Here is a 27,011-nt window from a genome sequence, read left to right as displayed (position 1 = left end):
CTTCCCCTTTGATTCAAGGGGATAATTTTTTTCTTGGCTCTGTTGCCATGATCATCAGGACTTAAGCTGTTCAACCCTAGGCCTATTTTTGTGTTTTTCTATAGACTTGTTTTTTGTTTAGGTGGAAATGGTCTTTGTAGTCTTATAGCAGAGTTTTTTCTCGTACTTGCTGCATGTGTAGATACATTCAGGCTTTGTATGCTTAAGAAAGGATTTATAATGCCTGTCCTGGCTAGTGTGGATGGGGTTAAGGCACATGGCTGTCTGTAATTCTGTTACACAGGCAGTATAAAGCAATGTTTCCATCAGTGGTCATGTACACACCTATTCTGCTCAACTCAATTCATCAGCCTCTTTTGCTATCCAAACAATCTTATGTCTTGCCAAAATTGGGTTGTACAGTGGGGCTCGAAAGTTTGGGCACCCCAGGAAAAAAAATTGTATTAATGTGCATAAAGAAGCCAAGAAAAGATGGAAAAATCTCCAAAAGGCATCAAATTAAAGATTAAACATTCTTATAATATGTAAAAAAAAAAAAAAGTTAGATTTTATTTCCATCATTTACACTTTCAAAATAACAGGAAAAAAAATTAAAAATGCCGTCTGCAAATGTTTGGCCACCCTGCAGAGTTTATAGCATGCACTGCCCCTTTTGGAATGCTGAGACCTGACAGTGTCATGGATTGTTCTCAATCATCGTCTGGAAAGACCAGGTGATGTCAATCTCAAAGGTTTTAAATGCCCAGACTCATCTGACCTTGCCCCAACAATCAACACCATGGGTTCTTCTAAGCAGTTGTGTAGAAAACTGAAACTGAAAATAGTTGAGGCTCACAAAGCAGGAGAAGGCTATAAGAAGATGCCAATATCCTCTGTTCGGAATGTAATTAAGAAATGGCAGTCATCAGGAACAGTGGTTAAAGCAAAATCTGGAAGACCAAAAAAAATATCAGACAGTACAGCTCACAGGATTGTGAGAAAAGCAAGTCAAAACCCACGTTTGACTGCATGATCCCTCCAGAAAGATCTGGCAGACATGAGAGTTGTGGTACACCATTCCATTATAAAGAGATACATGTACAAATGGTCTTCATGGAAGAGTCATCAGAAGAAAACCTATTCTATATCCTCACCACAAAAATCAGCATTTGAAGTTTGCAAATGAACATATGGACAAGCCTGATGCATTTTGGATGAGGTTGAAATAGAACTTTTTGGCCATAATGAACAAAGGTACTTTTGGAGAAGAAAGGGCACAGAATTTAATGAAAAGAACCTCTGTCCAACTGTTAAGCATGGGGGTGGATCAATCATGCTTTAGGGTTGTATTGCAGCCAGTGGCACAGGGAAAATTTCACGAGTAGAAGGAAAAATGGATTCAATAATATTTAAGCAAATTTTGGACGCTAACTTGCTGCTATCTGTGAAGAAGCTGAAGTTAAACAAAGGATGGATTCTACAAATGGATAATGATCCTAAACACACCTCAAAATCCAAGGTGGATTACATCAAGAGGCGTAAACTGAAGGTTTTGCCATGGTCTTCACAATCTCCTGAATTCAACATAATTGAAAATCTATGGATAGACCTTAAAAGACCAGTGCCTGACAGATATCCCAGAAATCTTAAACAACTGGAAGTCTTTTGTAAGGAAGAATGGGCGAAGATACCTCAAACAAGAATTGAAAGACTCTTGACTGGCTACAAAAAGCATTCACAAGCTGTGATACTTGCCAAAGGGTGTAGTACAAGGCATTAACTCTGCAGGGTGCCCAAACATTTATAGATGCCATTTTTTTGTTTTCTTTTATTTTGAAAGTGTAAATGATGGAAATAAAATCTAACTTTTTTTGACATATAAAAATGTCTAATCTGTAATTTGATGCCTTTTGGAGATTTTTCCGTCTTTTCTTGGCTTCTTTATGCACATTAATACAAATTTTTACCTGGGGTGCCCAAACTTTCGAGCCCCACTGTATCTCACTCTAATCTTCAGGTTCAATGCATGAGGATAATATCTTATCATCCATGCTATCCTTTGAACAGAAATGTGGAGTCATTCTAATACGCTTATAATTGGACAGTCTTTTACAGAAAATAAGGACAATGGACTTTGTCTAATTTGTGAACATATCTTTCCTTTGCTTCCAGGCTAACCTGATGCCCACTCTAGACACAAATCTGCCTCTGATTAACTTTAAGAAGGTCTTTTAGTTTGATATTGTCCTGCCTCTACGGACTTCCAGATCACCATCTACGCATACTATATCTACAGTATATCTAGATAATGGAAAATGAGCACATGGACTCACAAGCTACTGTACTTTGAGCTACTATCTCTTTAGCTGTGCACTTGGGGACTGATTAGCTACTGCAAAGTTCTCCCCAGTGTTCCAATCGCTCTTCATGTTATTTAGTTGAGTGTGTACTCTTAGTGTATTATGTAGAAAAATGGGTTTAGCTTCCCAAAATTGGAGTTAAATATGAACGTAACTCGTACAAATGTATTTCTGAAGGTAAACAGCGTGCCTTTTTATTTTGGAGTGACTTGTTTGCAACAGGCCTGTCTGCACTGTAAAAATTCAATTCAAAACTCTCATGAATATTTATAAATATATTTACACACCCTAGCACACATTATTAATTATACATGACTGTACAAGATGTCCTCTAAGATACCCAGTTTCAGTCAGTTTCAGTATTCATGAGCATTTCCACTTTATTAAAAACACTTAAGCTAATGCTGAGTATTTTGCTCTGTTGTGTTGCTAGTTGCTATAGCAACAGTGGGGCCGTATAAGTTGGTTGGGTTTAATCTGAAAGCTCAGTTTTCTGATGAGCATATTCTGTCGTGACTGAGAATTATATAACAGAAATAATAATGTCAAAACAAAAACCTCGTCTAAATCTCCATGATAAAGGTTTGAAATAAAAGTAGAATATGGACCTCTGGAATACATAAAATACGTAATAATGCTGGTTGTGATTTTCAAAACAACTAAGTAATTACAGACCATCTGATTATGATTTGAGGTCCATAAAAACTGTTTAGGATGGTGAACCGAATGTGAAAACAGAATAAATTAAATTAAATAAAAACAAACAAACAAACAAGTAAATAGCCTCAGGATATTGCACAGAAAATTGTGATATACCTTAAAAGGAAAAGAGCAAATTGGGTACAATATTGAAACCATAAGTATAGTTCAGGCGCACAATTATAAGTTCCACAATTTTGCATTAAAACAATTTTGCAGCATTGAAAATGAATCAAATGTGAATAGAAGTAAGGAACAAAGAATAGATGGTAACCATCTTGCTAAACACTGTATTCATACTATTTTAAAGTAACTACTGTATATATACAAGTTTAAAAAAAAAAAGTGTTTTGTTTTTTTTAACAAGGTTTAACTCAGTTCTGTGTTTATCCCCAGCTTGTGATCATATGAGTGTGTGCTACTGGAAACACAGCATGGCAGAATGCTAATTAATTTCCTGCTCATGCAGTTCTAAATACAATCAACCATTGCTCGACTGACTAAAGATTGAGCCATAGGCTATGTTTACATTTACATTAATGGCATTTGGCAGACATCCTTATCCAGAGCAAAGTACAAAAGTCTCAATAATCAATAAAATCCGTTAACACTGGTTCACTAGGTAACAAACTTAGGATACCATCAACCTAAAACTTTTTTCAGGGTTTATATATACTGTACTGTATATGATACTGTATATGATGACCTTAGTTTGTGTTTCAGGAAAAGGTAGGTCTTCACCCATGGTTGAAGATTACAAGTTACACAGCTCTTCAGACATCTAGGGGAAGTTCAGTCCACCACCTTAGTGCCAGAACAGATAAGGGTCTTGCTGTATACCAACCTCTGACCCTGAGATGGTGGGACCAGTTGAGCAGTGCTGTATTGCACTGTACTTCATAGTTGTTTTGGCGGTTAGCGGTGGGTGGAGGATCTGGTGGAGTATGCTCTTTGTCACGGATCATAGTGCTCTAATCTCTTAGTCTCCCATCACCAAGTCCCTTCATATTTGCATAAAGTTTTCTCAACTTTTTCACGTCATGCACACATCAAGTCGCCTATGATCGCTGTCACTTATGTCACTGGAAGTTTCAAGCTCTCATTGAAAATAAATGGTGTCTTGTCACTTTGAATATACTGTACAGGTATACATGACAAAGCATGAGACTCAAGCTAGGATAGATCCCAAGAATTCACAGATGTGCAGTGCATCACTTACTGATCAAAGTATGTTCAGCAACAGGTTATGTGCTCAGCCAATGAATAGACGATAATAATTTTAGGCAGTTATATCAAATCAATATGTCCATTTCATTTTTGTAGCTATCTTTGAATAACTAGGACGAGATCATGGAAAGTTAGCAAACTAACATGGAGAGCTCTGGATAAGAATGTTTGCAAAATGCCATAAATGTAAGTGTCTATGTATATGGACATGGATCAGAGTTAGTGTCGAGGAGTAAATACAATATTTTGAAGTGTTTGTACAGTATTTCATCTTACAACTGACAGGGCAAATTCCAACCAGTGTCAACCAAGTGCTGTCAAAACATGTTATTTCATAAATAATAATCATTAAAAAAAAAACAGTGCTAGAAGCATTTATCCATTCAAGCAAAGGAGAACATCCAGCTCATAAAGAACAAAGGAGATATTTTCACTACAGATTTTTAGGCACTTTACATGTATTTCTGTAGAAGCACAGAGAGCCTGGTATCTACTGCTCAGTGTAACGCTAAAGCAACCTCGCTATGATTGTTACTCTTTAAGCATCTATGTGCACATATTCACAGTGTATATGCAATATGCTCTATACTATATACAATGGAAGTTCCTTTATTCTGATGTAAGCACTACTTACTGCACTAGTTAAATACACTACTGGGATGCTGGGATGACTGTCTAAACTCCTACAGAGGTTTTGTTTTGCTTATGGTATTTATTTGAGCCATAATGAGGCATTCCTAGCAAGCTGCCCTATTTAATTATGAAATAATTGCTACAAATTTTTAAAACGTTTAAGCTGATTCACTTCTATCTATGATACCTCTAACCAAATTTATGTAATATTTTTATTTTTTAGATTTAGATTAGCATAAACAATCCAAAAATCGGCTGGTGTGAGTGCAGGTTTTTATTTCACTCATTCTAATTCTTATTCAGAGCCTGACTTCAAATGATCTGTAAATGGAGCCTGTGTCCAAAATCATGTACTATAACACTATAACATACAGAATACACATGCTACTGCATCTTAGTAATTACCTGCTGGTCAGCCTTAGAAACATTAAACATACTGATTAGAATATTTGTGTAGTATGAACACAACCTACATTTGCGATATTGGCATTGTCATGTGTCCTATGATGACATAATAAAGAAAATCTAGCTTAAACGTTCAACAAGTTATCAATGTACGGAGCCATGTTTAATACCTCATATCTCTTCAGCACCAGTCCAATTGTCTAATGTTATAATGCAATATCCATTGCTTTCAAACTGCAGATGCTGTAGGAAATTCTGTATTTGTCAGCTACTGTTTGATAAATAGTAAGAATATGGACAACTACAACTACTTTGGCATACAGCTTTGGACTGACTGTATAGCTCAAATTCTACTGAGTAAACAGAAGAATCATCATTGGCTCCTGCTTCCTTGAAATAAAATAATACCTGCAGCCACACCGGCCCTTAGTGGAAACCACCAATGATCTAATGCAACTGTGTGACTCTATTCCATTTTGTTGCATTATTTCTGGATTGTTTTACCTTCTAGATATAAATGTTCATGATATTATACTGATTCAGTCAGAGTCAATGTTGTAACCAAGTCCGTAGAGCTGTACTGTACAAAGTCCAGGTAATTGTTCTGAGAATGAAAAAAAAAAACACTGAATAGTTACTATAAGGTTATGATACCTTCAGGTTGTCTTCAGTCTTAATGAGTGGTACTGCAGAGCATTAATGTGTTAGGGTCAGTACAAAAAAGATATGATGACACATCGCATCGACACATATTGTCTCTGTTCATATCACAGACTATTCCTTTTTGGCCTCCAAGAAAACGGTGACATTGTTTCTTCATCTCAAGTGTTTTGTTCAAGTATTTGAAATGTTTTCTTAATGATGCAAGCTTATTTACATTCTGTATGTGTTGGGTTTCTTCAGAAAATATAAATTCTTTATCTTATTCAGATTTATTCAGTCTTTAGTTGGCGGTGCAAAATAATCCATTCAGCAAGATAGAGCATGATTTGTGTGTTGGCCTCAGGATAAAGTCTGTTCCAAAATAAAAAATCAATCGATCTGTATTTTATGGCATAGCCAATCCACTGATGGTCTATGATTGATCAAATCCATTGAGCTCATCTCTTTTGACATACACTGTGAGAATACAGTGAGTATCTGCCTGTTGCAATAAGTAGTTAGTTAGAGTTAGGATTCACTCTGGTATGCGAATCTTATTATCTGGAAACTTTTATATCTGGTGTACGAAGTGTACTAAATTCATTTCTAAAATTCAGTGGTGGTAATCTGAGTGACCTCTGACTGCAGGTCTTGTTGGACTCGTGAGCGGGATCCTGATGGGATCCGTTCCAGGCCTAGTCATACCGGTGTCCTTCCTGCCTGGGATGGAGCACAAACTGATGCTGGTTCCCGGTTGACATTCCTGGTTCTGGAAATGCTGTTTTGTTCCATCCTGGTACGGAATGGTAGGCAGAACTCCCTGAAGCACCGCTTGAAATTCTCATCTAGGAAGGCATAAAGAATGGGGTTGAGACTGCTGTTGGTATAACCAAGAGCAATGCACAGGTGCCAGCTGGCAATGACAAAGGGATTCCTCTGATCGATCTCCACCAGAGTTTTGACAATAATGAAGATGTGAATGGGGGTCCAGCAGATGATAAAAGCTGCCACCACCACTAGCACCATGCGAGTGATGCGACGCATGTTCCTGTCCTTCTCCTTGGAACCAGAGAGAAGCCGAACACTGCGAAGGCGAAGGATCATCAACCCATAGCAGATTGTGATGACGAGAACTGGCACCACAAAGGCAAAGATGAAAACACAGATTTTTGTCACTGTGTCCCAGTACCAGTCAGGATCTGGAAACTTCAGAGTGCAGACTGTTTTTCCTGTTAGGAAAATTTGTAAAATTCAGCTGAGTATAACATCAATATACTGTATGTCTCTATAGTTAGAAAAGAATTTATAAAAAAAAGGAATTATTTGATTCATTGTTGTTTACCTTGATCTGTCACCTTGGTAACTGCCATGATCATTATGGGGACTCCAATGGCAGATGAGAGAATCCAAATACACACGTTGATAAACTTGGCCTTGACGGGAGTGCGGAACTCGAGCGCCCTGACTGGGTGGCACACAGCAATGTAGCGATCAACGCTCATCATGGTCAGCGTGAAAATGCTAGTGAACATGTTGTAGTAATCGATGGCTATGACGAGCTTGCACAGGGGCTCGCCAAAAGGCCAGGTGTTCATTAGGTATTTAGCACTCTGGAAGGGAAGTGTGCTCGTGGCCAAGGCATCAGCTAAAGCCAGGTTAAAAATGTAGATATTTGTGGCAGTTTTCATCTTGGTGTATCTGCAAAAGACAAATACACAGAGTAGCATATTGTTAATATTGAATGTATAAAATACTCTCTTTCAATAGCTACAATGTAAACAGAAAATAAGATCAACAGCATTTATCTGGGTTAATATAATGGGTTTACTGTGATGATGATGATGATGATGATGATGATGATGATGATGATGATGATGATGATGATGATGATGATGATGATGATGGAGTTGTGCAAGCTTCCAGTTAGTTCTTGCCATTTTACACCACACAATAAAAAATCCACAGATAAATACACAAGTTTTGTAATGATATATTGATGCTAGCTGTGTGTAAACTAAGTGGCCATGTTTTTGAAGTAATCCTGTGATGGTTACAAATCTGGGTACAGTTTAGTAAAAGAAATTGGGTGATATTTGAACTCCACCCTTATCAATGACCACACCCTAACCTATGCAGCTGTCCTCAGAACTTTCAGAAGTCTCTCAAGTTTGGTACAAATCCTTCTAACCATTCATTTACTTATCTGTGTAAACTTGCTTTGCCTTAATTGAAATCTGGTGGCCATATCATCATCATCATCATCATCTCAACATATTTATAATAATTATCCACTCTCACACACTCCTGGGTAGTTTGACATGTAAATTGGAAAGATTGGCAAAAACTTCTCGGGCTAGATTGCAGAAGTAGGTATACCACATTAGACAAATTCTAGCAATTCCAAAGGGGTAGAGCTAAATGCTCTAAAAGGATATTTTTCATGGTTTGAAAATAATTCTTGTTCTTACAATCATCACTAAACAATAATGTTCCAGCTCTGAGTGATTTTACCCCTGATACTGTGAAGTGTAACGTACATCTAGAGTTAAGTGACGTAGCTGAGAAACTGTCAGAGGCAATGTTTAGGCCACGTTAGGTTTAAATCAGAACATTTTCACTGTTTACTACGATGAACTTGAAAAAAGGTGAATGTGAATGTTTTGCGAAAGGATTTATTGTCTCGTGTATTATTTACATCGAACCAGAGAAATTAGCAAAGTGCATGCAGCCAGTAGCATAACTGATGCTTTAAATTCCCTCTGACGGTTTTCTTCCTATAGCAGCTCCATCGAACCATCAATTACAGAAAGACAGAGTGAAAAGTGCCCAATGATGTTTTTGAATTCTTTTTTTTCCTGGTTGTACAGTATACCTGGTATCTGGTTGTATACCTGATGTCTGGTTGTATACCTGATGTCTGGATGTGTACCTGGTATCTGGTTGTATACCTGATGTCTGTATGTGTGCCTGGTGTATGGTTGAATACCTGGGGTATGGTTGTTTACTTAGTGTCTGGATGTGTACCTGGGGTATGGTTGTTTACTTGGTGTCGGGTAGTGTGCCTGGTGTCTGGTTGTCATTATAATTGTAATTTCATTGCTCTATAGGATCACTCACTTTTCTTTCTTTCCTTGGGAACAACGCGATGAAGGCAAACCAGACCAACTCCATATTAAATCCATTTCGATCAATCCAGGAAAGCAGAATTTGTTGATTAAGTTGAGTTAAAAGGTGTGTGCAACACTTACTGCAAATTGGCATATAACTGAACAGGTATTTCATGGAGAAAACACCTCGGGTCTTCTGTGTTCAGAAATATGAACTGCAGTAAGAATTCGAACGTGTGTACTGGGTCGATCACAGTGGATTTTATTCATCAGAATGCAAACAAAGCACTGGCACGCACTGCACATGCTCGTCTAGTCGCCTTGCCTCGCCTTGCTTTTCACAAAGAAAATGTTCATTTAAATTAACCACTGCTACGTCTTTCTGGACGTTTTTTATTCTGACATTTTTATCTGGTTTTAATTAAATCTGCTCTTTATGAAGCCTTTTCTTTCTTCCACCAGTGCAGATATAATGGATGCATTTGAGTGCACAATATTAATAATATTTATATAATATTGCTAAGACTGTACCTTATTAAACATGGGCTATTCCTTTTTTTTTATTTTATGCTAATATCAACCTATAATCAGCCACAAATTATTCTTATTATTATGCTTATTGTTGTTGTTGTTGTTGTTGTAGTAGATGTTGTAATAATAGTCAGATTAGTTGGAAAAAGGTCTACAAATCTGACCTTGTAGATATATTTCAATTGATCCAGTCATAAATACATGGAATATTTATCACAAGCAAAGAAACAAACCTATTCTAGTATTATGCCTTCTGTTTGGTGTCCATCCAGCCACACTTATTCGGTGTGTCTGATTTATCTCACTGTTCTTTTTAATAATGCATTTACAAACACTAGCGCAAATTATCTTGAGTTATTAGCATTTAGTCCACAATAACAATCCGGTTGTTACGGTGTGTAGCAGTTTTCCTTATTACATCTGAATTAAGTGTGCAACAGAAAGCTTAGGGTGATAACTACACTGTTCACAGGTACAGATTATTGTCTTATTGACGGCCTTAACCTCTGTCCAGCTGGAGGTCAGACTTACAGTTCAATCTCATCAATCTACCTGCTGCTAACTGAGACTAGCAATCAATCCTGGAGACACCAAACATGTAGCTCCAAGAAATAGCAGCGAATAATGTCAGGGTTGCCTTCTGTAACAACATCTTCAGCAGTTTTTTTTTCTTGTGAAGAGAGAACTCATGCCACAAACATTTGCCAACTGCTGAGAGGATCGTCTGCCCAGAAGAACTGTAGCAGATTATGGACCTGGCTCCTTGGTCTCTCACTCATTAACTAACTTACTCAATAGAATGCAAAGCAAATATTATTTGGTCAGAGTGACATGCATTATGTAATAATATGTAATGTAATGTAACTTTGCAGTAATTTTCTATTTTGTTATTAATACATGTTTATTACTGTAATACTAAGAGTAGCTTAGTTGTTGGCATCTGTACAGTACCTCACACCTCTGGGGTTGGGATTTGATTCCAACCTCCATCCTGTAAGTGTAGAGTTTTATACAGTACATCCACCCTGTGCTTTAGGAGGTTTCCTCTAGGAATTGGATCCAGGATGTCAATTATAAAAGGAATTTTTATTTTATTTTATTTTTTGTTTATTGTTATTTGTTTTTCTATAATATGGCTGAAAATGATTCTTTGAGGTGACGGAGCAAGTGCAGATTTTTAACGTATGAACTAAAAACAACATCTAAAACTGAACTCAGGAACCATGAAACTAAACAGAAAACACACAGAAAGCATGTAGACGATGAGCAAGTCAATGGTTCACAGCACAGCAGCAAACACTTGGCATATAGACTCTGAATCACAGGAACATATATAATTGAGCTAATTACTGTGAAAATGTGGCATTAGATGAATTGCGAGGGCTGATGGGAAATGTTGTTCAATGGCCTTTGTGAGCTACCATGGCAATGGTATACAGTAGTATTTACACTGCTTTTGTGTCAGTTGCGTTTTCCCCAGTTACACAATAGCTTACACACTGTACTCAACAATGACTGAACAGTGAACACAATTAAAAAAAGGCATTTTGCCAAGATCAGCATGCCTTTTCTGTTTACAAATCTGGAAAGCTGTGCTTCATTCTCATAGCTGTAGGATCCAGGATTTAAATGCAAGCTTTGGTTCTCCTCCATGATAGGTTTTGCATGCTTTCTGCATGTCTCTATGGGGTTCCCTGCTAGTTCTTTGCTTACCCTCTACCTCTAAATAGCTAAATCATGCTTGGGGGATGTGGAAGCCTAGTGTTTAAGGTGTTGGACTACAGATTGGAAGGATGAAAGTTTGAGTCCTTGGTCCACTAGGCTGCTAGGACCCTGAGCAGAGACCCTTAACCCTCAGTTGTAAAAAATGTTGTAAATTCACTTTTTTAATAAGCGCATTTGCCAAATGCCATAAATGTAAATAAACAAGATCCACTTATAAACAATACATCAACTATTGGTAATGGGGTGCTAATAATTTTAAAACAAATTTTTGACTAGTGAATTTAAATTGAAATAAATACTTACAGGGTTAAAAGGATAGCAAATAAACAAACATAATCAGTATTAATGGGTCAGAGACTGCAGACAGTGTCTCTGAACTGCTGTGTGTCATCTTGATAATCCTATAACAGTAAATTATAGGCAGACAAAACAAATCTGTCCTGGATGATCATGTCTGAAAAGAGAAAGAGAAAGAGAGAGAGAGAGAGAGAGAGAGAGAGAGAGAGAGAGAGAGAGAGAGAGAGAGAGAGAGAGTAATAGGACATATAGCGTGACATGAGAGTGTGAGAAGTGAGGTTTGAGAGAGTGATTGATTATATAGATGACAATGCCAACCCCGTCCCCACAATTGATTGGACAGTGACTGCATTTCAGAGTAAAACTACTACAATAGAGATGAAAGTGAATGTGAAATGATATCATCTTCATGTCTACACTACAGCAATGCAACAGAGGTTTTGCTTGCGAGTGTGTAGTTTTCTGCACATCATTACTGAGAAGAATTGCAGTGTTTGTACTACATGCAGTAGTCTTCCACAAGTGTAGTTCTGTCTCTAGAATCACACAGTGAATTGCAATGTGGAGGCAGTTGCTTGTTTTTCTTTTGAGTGGCTGACAACTGAATCCCATCCATCCATCCATCCATCCATTTTCTCTATCATTCATCCTACACGTTCACTGAAAAGCTGTAATGTATCCTATACAGTAGAACTCTGGGCACATGGTGCCAGCCCATCACAGGGCACAACTGGTAAGATATACATTAACACAATAATGACAATTTAATGATACCAATCAGCTGAAATGTCCTTAGACTGAGGAAGGAAACCCTGAAGCACAGGAAGAAAATGCAAACTCCACAAAGGACACAAAGGGTGTGAGCGAGAATCAAAGCAACCAACCCCCAAGGTGCAGGCAGACAGGCTAACCACAAAACCACCATACTAGCCCAAGACTGATATAATAGATAGCTAGATATTGCATTTTTCTTAATCTAGGAACAGATCTGTACTGTACTTACTGACATGGAAGTATAGTTTTGCTGCTGAACACTATATTCAGAAACATGCATTTTGTTGCGATATTTGGAGAAAATGGCATTGAAATGAAAGTTGAACTCATACACACTCTAGCTTACATACTCTAGTTCTCATAAAAAGGGACAGTACTTTCCACGTTTGCTAGCGCAGCAGTCCAACGACAATCAATATTATTCCACTTTAAATGTAGAGTATTTCAGTTGGAACACAAATAGGCTGCACTTTTGACATCTACTGAATCAAGTGTAGATTTGTGGTGTGAAGCATGCAGTCTGTTGCCGATTACATTATTTGTGTCAATTCAGCCCTTCTTCTAATCAATCTAGTTCTAAATGAATGTGAAAATTGATTCAATTACACTAGCCTGCCAACACGCAAATCGTAAAACTCCAAACGACTGAAGTCAGCTTGGAGATCTGCACACACTTTCAGGCCACTTCAAGTAAATCTGCCGCTGCGGTCGATTCAGCCTCTGTGTTGACAGAATCAAACGAATATGTTTCATGGTCCATGCTGACTCGTGTGTGTAGTGGTGCGTTGGCCAAATCAGATTTTCTTAGCTGTTCTGTAAACAGTCTGCCCATGGGATTAGAGTTAATGTATCTTATCTGTCCAATAAAAACATGAACAAGCTGTTCCACTTGGGAACTCGTCTGTTCATGATACCATGCCATAATCCCTGTTATTACATTACATGACATGCTGATCCAAGTGTCATGAGCCTCCATGTGAGCTGCTAGAACAGCTTCAAAATTCGGATTATACATCTTCTGGAAATTTTATCAAGGAATAAACACTGTTGTAAAGATATTTCATCCATATACAGTATTTAGTTTTGATGATAATGATTAAAAGCACTGCCTAACATTCATTCATTCATTCATTCATTCATTTTCTACCGCTTATCTACCTCGGGTCTTGGGGAGCCTGTGTGTCATCAGGCATAAAGGCAGGATACACCCTGGACAGAATGCCAACCCATCGCAAGGCACACACACTCTCATTCACGCACACTCTCACACACTACGAACAATTTTCCAGAAATGCCAATCAACCTACTGTACCAAGCATGTCCTTGGACCGGGGGAGGAAACCAGAGTACCCGGAGGAAACCCCCGAGGCACGGGGAGAACATGCAAACTCCACACACACGAGGCAGAGGCGGGATTCGAACCCCTAACCCTGGAGCTGTGAGACGAACATGCTAAACACTAAGCCACCATGCCCCCCACTGCCTAACATGCCCAGCTAAAATTTCCTACCTATTTTTAAAAGAGTTGAGATCTAATGAATGTTGTTGTTGTTGTTGTTGTTGTTGTTGTTGTTGTTGTCCTTCGGCTGCACACTATTTGCCACAGAGCATCATTTGATCCACATGTTTTGATTATTGCACAGGCTTTACACTGTGTACCCTTCCTTGAGATCTGATCAGTGTGATTTATGTTATTTGATAAACGATTCAATGAGATCGAAATGCCCTGTGAATGGGGGCGGAGTCATCCTGGAAGAGACCACTCCCATAGGAATAAAATTAGTCCATTACAGGAAACCGATCAGTCAGGTTAACTTGATTGATTTGCAGTGACTCTTGATTTGTATTGAATTGTAGTGACCATTTACCCATAAGGGAAATACTGCAGCTAAAACCCTGCCAGTTCCTTTCATTTGTCCTCCAAAGGCATGGTACTGTATAAGTGTAAATAGATATAAATCTATCACATTATATTTGTTCTGATTCATTGTAAACAAAGTATTTTATAGCACTAAAAATCATCCTCTTATAATAACCCCCAGTTTGAAGCTAGAGTCAATAAGGAGCTGTTTTATTTCCTTAATTGCTTTAAATTATTCAAGATCAGAATGCTGTTTTACATCAATGCAATTCTCCTGAGGGAGAGAACACGCATATTAAATGAAAGCACTTGATGTTATATGGATAATTAACCTTCAGGATTGTGTTGCCTATAACATTAACAAAAGCATTTGGGTTAAATAAGTATTGGTAATCCAGCATTTTATTTCTTGTGCAATCTACAGTACATTTGACAACATAACAGCATTGAGACTTCTCCTACAACGCTTCATGCGATACTGTAATGTTTTAACAGAGCAAGTAATCTCAATACAAAATCTCCCAAGAAACTCTAGGTCCTGCTCTTGTTTACTCCCTTCTTCAACTCAAGGTTTCCACTACAATTGAAGTGATGTGACTGGGATGGTCATGTCAGGCCATGAACAAGCTCCTCAAAGCCTTCAATGAAAGTCACAACACCATCACTGTTCATGCTGTATCATACTTTGGAGGAGTCCTAAAACTACTTAGTAATCCTAAAACAAGCATTGGAGGGAAAGTATTTAAAGTATGTTCAAAATGCATGTCCAACTCCCATAGCATCTATATGGTGTAGAGGAATAAAACTCTACACATCATCTTCTAGACTTTACAGCTCTTCATATCGACATGTCAGAATGAGCAGAATGAGGGAAAATGTGATTGTAGTGTCTGATCTACAAACAATGTTTTGAATATTTCTGTAATTGCTTATATTGGATTTTCATACACAACAGTCTCTTGAGTTTAATTTGAATGGTGCATTAAATAGAAAACATCTAGTGCAAAGCAGTTCTGCAATGACCAGTCTGGTTCAAGATGACAGGAAGTTTTACAGTCAAGATGACAGGAACCAAGATACAATAGAAGCCTTTTAACTTAGTCATATATATGTATATATATATATATATATATATATATATATATATATATATATATATATATATATATATATACGCACACACACACACACACACACACACACACACACACACACACACACACACACACAATTATTTACTTATTATTTACTAGAGGTTGGGGTCAGAACACAGGGTCAGCCATGATATAGTACCCCTGGAGGAGAGAGGGTTAAGGGCTTTGCTTAAGGCCCAAGATCAGGAATCTGAGGCAGTAGTGGGCACAAGATTAAGGAAACTGTACAGACTGGAAAAATGTTGCCTGGTCTGATGAAACTGGATCACAGATTGTAGAGTCAGAGTTTGGCACCAACAGCAATAATCCAGAAACCAAACATACTGTACATTACCTTACAGTTCAGACTGGTGGAAATGCTGTAATGGTGTGGGGAATGATTTCTTGGCACATTTTGGGCCAATGAATTGTTTCATGAAAGACACAGCATATTTGAGTATTGTTGCTGTTTGTGTGTATTTCTTTATGCTTCATTTCCTCATCTTCCAGTGGCTTTGTCCAGCATGATAATACACCATGTCACAAAGCAGAAGGTCTCAAAGTCTGGTTTCATGAACATGAAGATAAGTTCAGTGTTCTTCACTTGTCTTCCCAGTCACCTTCAGCATGGAAGTGTTCCTTAAAAATTTCATCTGCATCTATGTCCTCAGTTCGATATGAGATTCAACACAGACTTTTTTTGGGTACCTTATTTATCAAGGGTACCAATATTCTGTAGCTGAATATATATTTCCTTTCCGTTAATCTTCACATTCCAGTAAACATATTCTGTCTAATGTTCTTGATAAAGAGAGGAACAGGCTCAGTTTCAGCTCAGAAATCAAACTGTGCTTCTTCATTTTCAGAAACCACAGGGTGATAGAAAGTCTCCGTTCCTAGCAGAACTTGACAAGTTTTGTCCACCCAACAGAAGCGAGTGGAGTCTGTTAGATCAGCCTAGGGTCATGAAATACACGATTTCTTTTGTTGTTTTTGAAACCAAATGCTGTTCCCAGTCGTCTTTTATGTAAAACGTGTGATTTTTCATGGTACACAAAGAACATATGTGCAAGAGTGCTGTATTTCATTCACAGCTGGTATTCAGTACAACCACACAATTGCTTTTATGCAACAGTTCTATTAGCAAGAAAAAGATATCAAGTAACTGACATTATTATTTCGGACACAATTCATCCAAACCCCCCCTTGTGCCTCCCCATGCTCCTTGCTCCCCCTTATGCCTCCCCATGCTCCTTGCTCCCCCTTATGCCCCCCTGTGCTCCTCGTTCCCCATTATGCCTCCCTGTGCTACTCACTCCCCCTTATGCCTCCCCCTGCCTTTTTATTTCAACCACATTGCATGTTGCTTCTTTGGTTTGTTTGTGTTATCTTTAGTGTGTCTTATTTTTCTGCATTGTTTACTTTTTGTTGTTCAGTGCACATTTAAAAACACCAAGCAAATTTGCTAGCGAAATAATGTAAAAAACATAATCTGTGGAAAACTGTAATGGTTTGTTGTGATGGTGATGGTGATAGAATGTAATTTTGGATTTAATGTATAGTACATATATAAAGGTTTTTGTGTATGCTGTATGCTAAAATGTTCTGTTAGCATGTTGGCTTTTGTGATTCATGTACATGCAGCAGTAGCTCTGATTATTTTGAGGTTAAAGAGGGAAAAGATTATAATGTGCCATTCCATTTACAGGACTTAGTCACATATTGAGCCCAACATTATACAAGCATTTATGAAAACAATCCTTTAGAATTTGAACCAGTGACTGTACAACATGGAGCATGTGCGGTAGTTATGGCCGTCAGAGAGCAGGTCCACCTTTCACCTGCGCATTGTATCTACAGCTGTAGATATAATGTTATTAAGTCATTTAAATAATACAAAATATTAAAGATAATTTTCATACATGGTCAGTGCTGTTCAGTGAACAGTGAGCTGTTGAGAAAAAGATTTTAGACTGACTGAGCAACCATCTGTGAACTTTACACATTATTTTACACATTATTTGTCATGTTAATTGAAGTAAAAGTAAAAATAAAATACTTTAAAATAAAATAATCTTTAAGAACCATCCTACATCATCATCCAAACACCCCCAACACCACTAACAACCCCAAACACCACCAACACCACCAACAAACCCAACATCACCAACACTCCAAACCCCTAACACCAACACTCCCAACACCAACACTCCCAACCCCTAACACCGCCAACACTCCCAACACCAACACTCCCAACCCCTAACACCAACACTCCCAACCCCTAACACCACCAACAACATGAACAACACCAACTCCACCAACATCCCTAATACCACAAACAACCCCATCACCAACAACCCCAGACACCAACACTCCCAACCCCTAACACCACCAACACCACTAACAATCCCAACACCACAAACACACATACACACAAACAGACACCCTATCAATGTCAACACCACCAACACCCCAGCACCACCAACATATGTGAATGTAACAGCGTTTTTTGTAAATGTGTGTTGTGATGAGATCACATAACACGTTTTAGAAGAAAAATTGTGGGAAATCTGCGGCAAACTTCCCCAGATATTTTTTGCAATCACAAAACTGTGAAGTCCTAGACAGACTGGCATTTACAGTACATCTGAGAATACAGTTTTTTCCATAATATGCAACCAAATGAAAGGGACAAAAGTCAATTAGTTGAGTAAAAGTCATTTGGCTTGTAATAAGATAAGTCTCTGTAGACTCTTTTTATGCCCAGAGAAAGCCTAATTTGCCAACAGTGTGCAGTTTTGTGAACAAATTCAACACATTTTCTCGCATAAAATTTGTTTTATTTTTCTTGTCCCTAACCTTGTGTCTACATACAGCACATAACTCCTCCTTATCACCCTTAAGAAATCATTCAGGATAAAAATGTATTATCAGTCAACTGATTTTGAGTAGCTTATAAAATGGTGAATGACTCAGATGCTTGAGTATGCAAAAGCATTTCACTACATGTTGTACTCTGTATGTTTGCGTACAGTATGTGACAAATAAAAGGTGTTTTTTTTTTTAAATGTCCATAAAATCCTTCTTAGTCCTCTGAATGAACTGGTGTTAGAGAAACTACAACGTATTAAAATGAGCATGTTAATAGAAATTCACCTTCATTTGGATTACAGCCAACACTAGAGGCAAAGCCGTGCTGATATAAAAATGATCCAGCACCTTCTGACCACCTGAAACGGAATGACATTATGATATAATCATTGTCACCTGATTTATTTGGCAGATGCATTGAGCAGTTAAATGTTATGAGACTAGCTTAAGGATCTGAACAGATGCCCACAGCCTTAACTATGGAGCCACTTTGCTATATATTCATTCACCTCACAATGACCTTAAACTAGACCCAACTTCCACTGTTTAAATACAACAGTTATCAGTATGGAGACCAAATGTTCTCATACTGAAACACATAGAATGCTCTGTATTTTAGAAGCCTTTATTATCACATATACATTACATCACAGTGAAATTCTTTCTTCACATATCCCAACTTTGGAGGTTGGGGTCAGAGCACAGGGGCAGATATGATACAGCACCACTGGAGCAGTGAGGGTTAAGGGCCTCGATCAAGGGCCCAACAGTGGCAGCTTGTCAGTGCTTGGGCTTGAACTCATTTCCACAAATCAACAACCCAGAATTCTTAACCACTTGAGCCCATATCCTGTATATCTTCTAGTCCTATTTAATTTAAAGGGATTCTTCTCCAAGAGACAGGATGTAGAAGCATTTCATTAATTCCTTTATCTTTATTAACTTTTATCTTATTCTCTCCCAGGACACAATACTGCAGTACAACAAGCCATACAATCCATTAAATGGCCCAAGCACACATGCATACAGACCAGCTCCAGCTCCTAACGTCCTCTGTAGGACGAAGCCTTTGGACGTCCACTGAGCTGAGGCCGACTCTAAGAATCCTGAGATCTCCAGTTAGACTCTGTGATACTAAGGAGATCCAAAGTCCATGATCCTTACACCAATACAACATTTTACTGACTGTATATTACAATCACACCCCCAGTGTCACCCATATGAGGATGGGTTCCCCCTTGAGGCTGGTTCCTCTCAAGATTTCTTCCTTTACCAATTTAAGGGAGTTTTTCCTTGCCACTGCTGCCTGAGTCACCTCAGACTTGCTCATTGGGGATAAATACATACACATTGTGAACTATATACATCTAATATTAATCTTGAAATTTTTATTCTGTTAATTCTTTTTCTTTTATTATTCGTTATTTCTTTTATTATTCCTTATGTTTACCTTCTGCTCTATGTTTTATGTTTTGTAAAGCTGCTCTGAGACAATGTCTATTGTAAAAAGCACTATACAAACTTGAATTGAATTGAATTGAATACAGACAATTATTCACACGACAGCGGCAATGTTACACCCGAAGCCGTTTAAAGAGAACGGAGAACACACAACACTCCACTCACACACAATCCTGGCATATCAAGGCTATTAATAATCAGATTTTTCACACTGTAGATTGTTAAACCCTGGCTTGATCTTTTAATCAGCCATATCAACAACTGTGACTGGATAAACACAACTTATGGCCAGTTAAAATAAAGGATCAGTGAGGAATAAAAGTTCAAGTTTATTGATATCCAACTTTCACTAATTTTCCAGTGTCCCATACGTCACGCACATCCGTGATGTTCAGCGTTTTGCCATCTGTCTGACTCTGTGCTGGGGATCAGAGCTCAGAGAGGGGAAGCTGCAATGAGCTTTGTTACTGCTTTATTCTGTCAAATCAGTTAACTGCTTAGATGGACTGTAGTTGGAATGAAGAAGGAAGGAATAATCCTAATGGAAACTGGAATAAAGTTACATTCAAATCTTGAATGGGAGGAATGACAAGGTGAAAAGCAGTGAGCTAAACTAAACCTGGGAAATAAGCTTATGAACTGCAACACACACACACACACACACACACACACACACACACACACACACACACACACACACACACACACACACACACACACACCAAAAATTATAAAAGGTAAAAAAAAGATGATTCACAGCTCCACAACAGGAACGTCTTTTGGTGGGGAGTAAAAGCAGGTACTAATGGAAGCTAATTACGAGCAGGTGAGAATAATCAGCAGTAACCACCGGATACTGTCTTTTCAGAATTCTGGAGTCGGTGATCTCTACTGGTAATATATGGGATGTGTGACGCACAGTCCTGTGTATGCTGTAATAATTTTGGTGACTTATTTCTATGCCGTACTGATAAAGCAATAATTAAAGTGTGCTTCAGTCAGACCTGGAAAAGACAATCCCTCAGTGAATTAAAGCGCTTGTCACAACATATACATTACCTTTAAAAACTGAAGCACAGCATAGGCTTAAACAAATGGTGTTAGGAATTAACATCCACTTAGCATGTTAATAAAAGGAAAGTGTGTGTTTGTGTGTGTGTGTGTGTGTGTGTGTGTGTGTGTGTGTGTGTGTGTGTGTGTGTGTGTGTGTGTGTGTGTGTGTGAGAGAGAGAGAGAGAGAGAGAGAGAGAGAGATAGAGAGAGGGAGAGTGAGAGAGAGAGAGTGAGAGAGAGAGCGCGCGCGCGCGCGAGTGTGTGTGTGTGTGGTGTGTGTGTGTGTGTGTGTGTGTGTGTGTGTGTGTGCGCGCAGCGACGCGCGCGCGCGCGAGCGCAGCGCGCGCCAGCGTGTGTGTGTGTGTGTGGTGTGTGTGTCCTGTGGTGTGGTGTGTGTGTGTGTGTGTGTGTGTGCGCGCGCCAGCGCGCGCGCCGGCGCGCGCGCGCGCCGCGCGCGCGCGCCGCCCGCGTGGTGGTGTGTGTGTGGGTGTGCGCGCGCGCGCGCGCTGCGCGCGCGCGCCGCAGCGCGCGCTCACGCGTGTGGTGGTGTGTGTGTGGCGCGCGCGGCGCGCCGGCGCGAGAGAGCGCGCCGAGAAGTGGTGGTGTGGTGTGTGTGTGTGTGTGTGTGTGTGTGTGTGTGTGTGTGTGTGTGTGTGTGTGTGTGTGTTTGTGAAACACTTCACATAACAGAAAATAAATTGCTGATCTACTGTACTGCTCAAAAGAAAAGGGAAAAACTTGGTATCAAATCACTTTGGATCAAATGCAGAGAGACGAAAGATTGAGGTCAGATAATGAGATCAGTGACTGAATAAAGTCATGTGTGTTCTTGATTAGAGATTCTTTCACATGAACAGACACTAAACATCACACCGTCCGTTATTAAATAACTGCTATTTTACTGTAGATATTATCAGAGTGCCTCATCAGTTAAACATGTCTATTTTCATGCTTTCTGAATTTGTCCTATTTCATTTGAAATTATAATTCTTAATGTCTCCATTAACCTTTTATTGTTTTATTCCTAAATATGTTCATCACTTTGGACCGTTGTTGTTGGAAATGCACTTTAGATATAAATCCTATTTACTTTTGTATTATCTTATGGACTATCTTGCTCAATCTCCTTTATGATATAATATAATATGATATTGTGGGTTTTGTGATATTAGCACCTCAGTATGACTTTATCCGTTAATCCAGAACCAAACATAAGTATAACAAGCTCAAACCCAGCAGGATTTATCTAGGAGAGGCTTCAATTCCACCAGCTCTATATTTCTCTCCATTTCTCTCAGCGGGGATCTCCCAACTCAGTCTGGTGCTCACTCAAGGGCACAGAGCCCAGCTGCCGGCCAACTCTGTAACACGGAAGTCCACTTAGCACGCCGAGACAGTCCTGAGAGTCGGACTTGTAGAAAAATAACGCAATCACTTCTGATTTCCGAGCGTAATGTAAATAAATATAAAAATCAGGAACTCATGAGTAGCTTTAAATATTGGTGGTTCTTTGAATAATGTTGATATTATGTGAATGTGAATATTGGTGGATGGTGGCATTGGTGGATGGTGGCCTTTTTCTCTTACACTGATACATTTCCAGAACTTTGTCCATAATTTGTTTTGATATCATGTGACACTTTCCTCGCAGATCTGCTCTGTTCAGCTGAATGTGACTTCTCATGGTAACTGACAGATATATCCTGTATTTCACAGGTATGGAGGGAACACACGCAGTAACACTTTTCAGTTTCAAGTACGAACATTACAACATAAGTTTAAGCAGGGTGAACACTTATGCAACACACTGTTACACAACAGATTTATATTCATTGAATTTATTTTTCTTTTTTTTAACTGACTTTTTTTTTTCTTTTTTTTTTTTTTTTACATTTTTTTTACATTTTTTGACCCATGACAGAGGTAGTTTGGATAAAAGTGGTAGAAAATGAATGAATGAATGAATGAATGAATGAATTAATTAATTAATTAATTTTTTGAGAAATATGAAATATTAGTGATTTGGAAAATTTCTTTGGTCCTTATATCAATCACGTAACATCATATCGAAAAGAAATGATGGTAATTAATCAACACAACTCAAAACCAATAACAATAAAGGGCTGTTATGGTTTTCAGCAATCAGACAATTAGATCATGGCTGTCTTTCTAAATTTACAATTGAAATGAATTTCTGTCAACTGTCTAAAAAAAAAAAAAACACTGATCAAATTCCTTCTTCGGTAGCTCTCATCCCTTTTGTGACTGGATGTGACTTCAGGAAAATTTCTCAACCCCCTCACTCGCTTCTCCTACATAATCATACTACAACATCCTCTGTTTCTCCACACAGGGGATGTTGAGTGCACTGAAAACCCTCGATGTGTAATCTGCTGCTGTGAACATTGCTGCCATTCAGCATGCTCACAATTATCATTTATTTATGCTAAATAAATAAAATTGAAATTTTATTCCATTCTATTTTTTGTTATGCTCTTCTCTTCTCTTCTCTTCTCTTCTCTTCTCTTCTCTTCTCTTCTCTTCTCTTCTCTTCAGCAGCACCTTGCTATGCTAATTAGATTTTTTTGCTATTTATTATTATTATTATTATTATTATTATTATTATTATTATTATTATTATTATTATTATTATTATTATTATTATTTATAATATGTTATAATGTTATAATATGTAAATGTTTTTTTCTCCCAAGAAATGATCAATAAGTTTTTATAAGATGTTTAAAGACACTTAAAAAAATAAATATAAATATTTATATACACAGTATAATAATGTTTTTACCATCAGCCTGTGCAATGCCATGCTTTATACAAGCACATTTTAAACCAAAACCAAATTGCATTTTTACATGTCGGTTGTGACCTAGTGCAAACAAATCCGACTTCATCCTAGTCGTAAACGTGAATATGAATGTGAGTGCTGAGAGCTCTTACCTGACCACCCCATACATCACAAGGATGTTCCCGAGAAGTCCCACGACGCAGATGATGGAGTAGAGAGCAGTAATGGACACAGCTATTATCATCCCCGCTGTTCCTTTCGTGGGGTTTTGTTCAGTTTGGTTTTGTCCATCCGGAACGAAGGCTGTCACATCGTCCGGAAAGGTGACATTGTACGGGATGACGGGGTAAAGGTCGGGAATGTCAGCATCAGCAGCAGTGGACAGCTCCATGATGTGATGGTGGCTCTGTGTGATGGGAGAAACGCTTCAGACCTGCAAACTTCTAGCTTGTTATACGGAGCTGAAGAAACGACGCGCAAAAACTCAACACCAACAACACGGAGAAAGGAAAGTGAGCGCTGTCTGCTTTCTGTCTGCTTTCTGTCTGCTTTCTGTCTGCTTTCTGTCTGCTTTCTGTCTGCTTTCTGTCTGCTTTCTGTCTGCTTTCTGTCTGCTTTCTGACACCCCGAGCAGGTCTGTTCTATACACCTCCTGTTACCGAGTCTTATAGCGAGAGAGAGAGAGAGAGAGAGAGAGAGAGAGAGAGAGAGAGAGAGAGAGAGAGAGAGAGAGAGAACAGAGAGATACAGAAAGAGAGAGAGAGAGAGAGAGAGAGAGAGAGAGAGAGAGAGAGAGAGAGAAAATAAATAAATAATAATATTTCATATTTGAAACCTTCAACCCTAAACAAAAATTAAAAAATTAGACAAAATAAATCCCCCAAAATAATAAATACAGAGCTTATGTAATGAGTTATATTTTAGGTTATTAAATAAAATTAGAGGTGATGCACCCTGGTATATCACATAATCAAGTTGCTGTATAAAGTTGAACTTGATGCAAATATGGAGTGACATTTAAGGCTTCTATTTAGGTTCTACAGTATAAGGTTTTTTAATTTATTAATTAATTTTTTATTTAATTTTTAATTTATTAATTAATTTCCATAAAATCCGTATTTATAAATTCTTTTTGTTTGCTTCATTTTTAGAAATTATATTTAGGTTCAGAATATATATTTTTTTAAATCTAAAAGATTTGATTTGATTTTTAACATCATTACAAAGGAAAATAAATAAAGTAAAATGTGTAGATTAAACATTATTATTATTATTAAATTATTTTAAAAAGAAAGAATAATTTGGTTTAGTGTGGAATGTATATAACTCAAATGTATGAAATTCATGTTCATATTTTTGTAAGCTCTCAAGCTCTGATCCATTTGTTTACTTTTGACTGACATTAAGACATTTAAAACGTAAATGTTTCTAAATCCTATAAAAGCATGTCTATCTTTATCTATAAGATAACACCCTGAGCAAACGTACTTATTGTCACGTCAGAACAAATCTAAACCTTGAGTTCAAACAATCTAAAGCATTTATATCAGATTATCTCCAACCTTTTATTTGTTAATTAGAATTGCATAAAGGTTACAAATAACACATTCTGTTCTGTATACATTATTCATGAGATTTTATTTACTTCTGCATAATAATGAGATTACTGTTGTGAATACTGAAGTATTATTTGAAAAGTGTAATTAAAAAGTGTGAAAGAGAGACAGAGAGAGAGAGAGAGAGAGAGAGAGAGAGAGAGACAGACAGACAGACAGACAGACTGAGAGAGAGAGAGACACACACACACAGAGAGAGAGAGAGAGAGAGAGACAGACAGACAGACTGACTAAGAGAGAGAGAGACACAGAGAGAGAGAGAGAGAGAGAGAAAGAGAGAGAGAGAGAGAGAGAGAGAGAGAGAGAGAGAGAGAGAGAGAGAGAGAGAGCGCGAAAGAGCGAGAGACAGACAGGATTGGGTTACATGATAGATGTACAGGGTAAATAAATAAAAATACATGCAGGAAGTAATAGAATAGAAGCCTTTAATTTATTCGCATCTACATTACAACACATTGAAATTCTTTCTTCACATATCCTGACTTTGAAGGTCAGTCATGATACAACACCACTGGAGCAGAGAGGGTTAAGGGCCTTGCTCAAGGGCACAGCGGTGGTAACTTGGTAGTGCTGGGGCTTGAACCCGATCCTTCAATCGATGCAACAATAACACCAATAAAAACACTGTGACTGTAACACAAAGTGGTCAGGTTATTAATTCCAAACTGAAAAAAAATGCAACAAATTGGAAATTAGCTTTTAATTTTAAAAATCCAAATAAAACAAACAAAATAAAAACAGTTAAATCTTTCTTCATTGGCCATCTAACTCCGACCTTCCCAGCTCTAATCGTAGATGGTTGATCACCTTTTCAGTTTAAATGAAGTGAAGGATGTTTTCCATCAGTGTGTGTTGAAGTTGTAGCGTTGTGATCTATTGCTTGCAGAATTAAAGCAAGTTTTCATTATTTTAAAAGGATTTTCTTTAAATCAGCTCATCTCTAAACATCCAGCTCTTGCAGCTTTCTAGCATCATGCAGTAGTCAGATGTGCTGGAAGTGAACATATATACTAGGTCTGTTGGGAAAATGTTTAAGTTCAGATTTTTATAAAATCGTGTTAAATAAGAAAATAAGATTGGAAGTTTGAAGCATTTTTTTAAATAATGTTTTCAGCCACTGAAACAGTTTTGAGTTATTTTGTTCATGTGCAAAGAAAACGTTTGTTGTTTTGGGTTTTTGTTTTCATTATTTCTAATGTTTCTGCTGTAATGGGGAAAAAAGAAAAGAGAAATATCAATAGTAAATTCAAGTGAAATAAATTCAATTAAAATTTAGATAGATAGATAGATAGATAGATAGATAGATAGATAGATAGATAGATAGATAGATAGATAGATAGATAGATAGATAGATAGATAGATAGATAGATAGATAGATAGATAGATAGATAGATAGAGCCTTTGTCTATCTCAGGCGTCATTGGGCATCAAGGCAGGATACACCCAACCCAGGAGTGCCAACCCATCGCAAGGCACACACACTCTCATTCACTCACACAATCACACACTACGGACAATTTTACAGAGATGCCAATCAACCTACTGTACCAAGCATGTCTTTGGACCAGGGGAGGACACCGGAGTCCCCGGAGGAAACCACCGAGGCACGGGGAGAACATTCAAACTCCACACACAAGGCGGAGGCGGGAATCGAACGCCCAACCCTGGAGGTGTGAGGCAAACGTGCTAACCACTAAGCCACCATGCTCCCCTCATAAGAAACATAATACAAAAATTTTATATTATATCATTCTGATTTTTGTAATTTATAGTGTGATAACATTTTTCTCCCTGTATACTAACTGATAGAAATTCTTATGCTATGTTCACACAC

General features: G+C 38.0%; 1 protein-coding gene across 1 annotated transcript; it reads right to left on the bottom strand.

The window, feature by feature from the left end:
- Window positions 1–1,978: 1,978 nt before the first annotated feature.
- LOC113641243 (delta-type opioid receptor-like) lies at window positions 1,979–24,216 on the bottom strand. The gene is made up of 3 exons (XM_027143825.2): window positions 23,714–24,216; window positions 7,288–7,643; window positions 1,979–7,174 (listed from the first exon to the last, which is right to left on the bottom strand). The coding sequence occupies exons 1-3, from the start codon at window positions 23,950–23,952 to the stop codon at window positions 6,645–6,647; spliced, it is 1,125 nt and encodes a 374-aa protein (XP_026999626.1). The 5' UTR covers window positions 23,953–24,216; the 3' UTR covers window positions 1,979–6,644.
- Between the last annotated feature and the right edge of the window lie 2,795 nt (window positions 24,217–27,011).

This window comes from Tachysurus fulvidraco, chromosome 7 (genome assembly GCF_022655615.1).
Source record: "Tachysurus fulvidraco isolate hzauxx_2018 chromosome 7, HZAU_PFXX_2.0, whole genome shotgun sequence".
NCBI lineage: Eukaryota > Metazoa > Chordata > Actinopteri > Siluriformes > Bagridae > Tachysurus > Tachysurus fulvidraco.
The sequence above is the reverse complement of the archived record's forward strand: the minus strand, read 5'-3'. Positions and strand labels throughout refer to the sequence as shown.

Bases quoted from the DNA above. Each gene is read 5' to 3' on its own strand.
- LOC113641243 (XM_027143825.2), bottom strand. From the start codon at position 23,952: ATGGAGCTGTCCACTGCTGCTGATGCTGACATTCCCGACCTTTACCCC. The intron at 7,644-23,713 runs GTAAGAGCTCTC...TGTCTTTTGCAG, and splicing joins GTGATGTATGGGGTGGTCAG to ATACACCAAGATGAAAACTG. The intron at 7,175-7,287 runs GTAAACAACAAT...TTTTCCTAACAG, and splicing joins TACCAAGGTGACAGATCAAG to GAAAAACAGTCTGCACTCTG.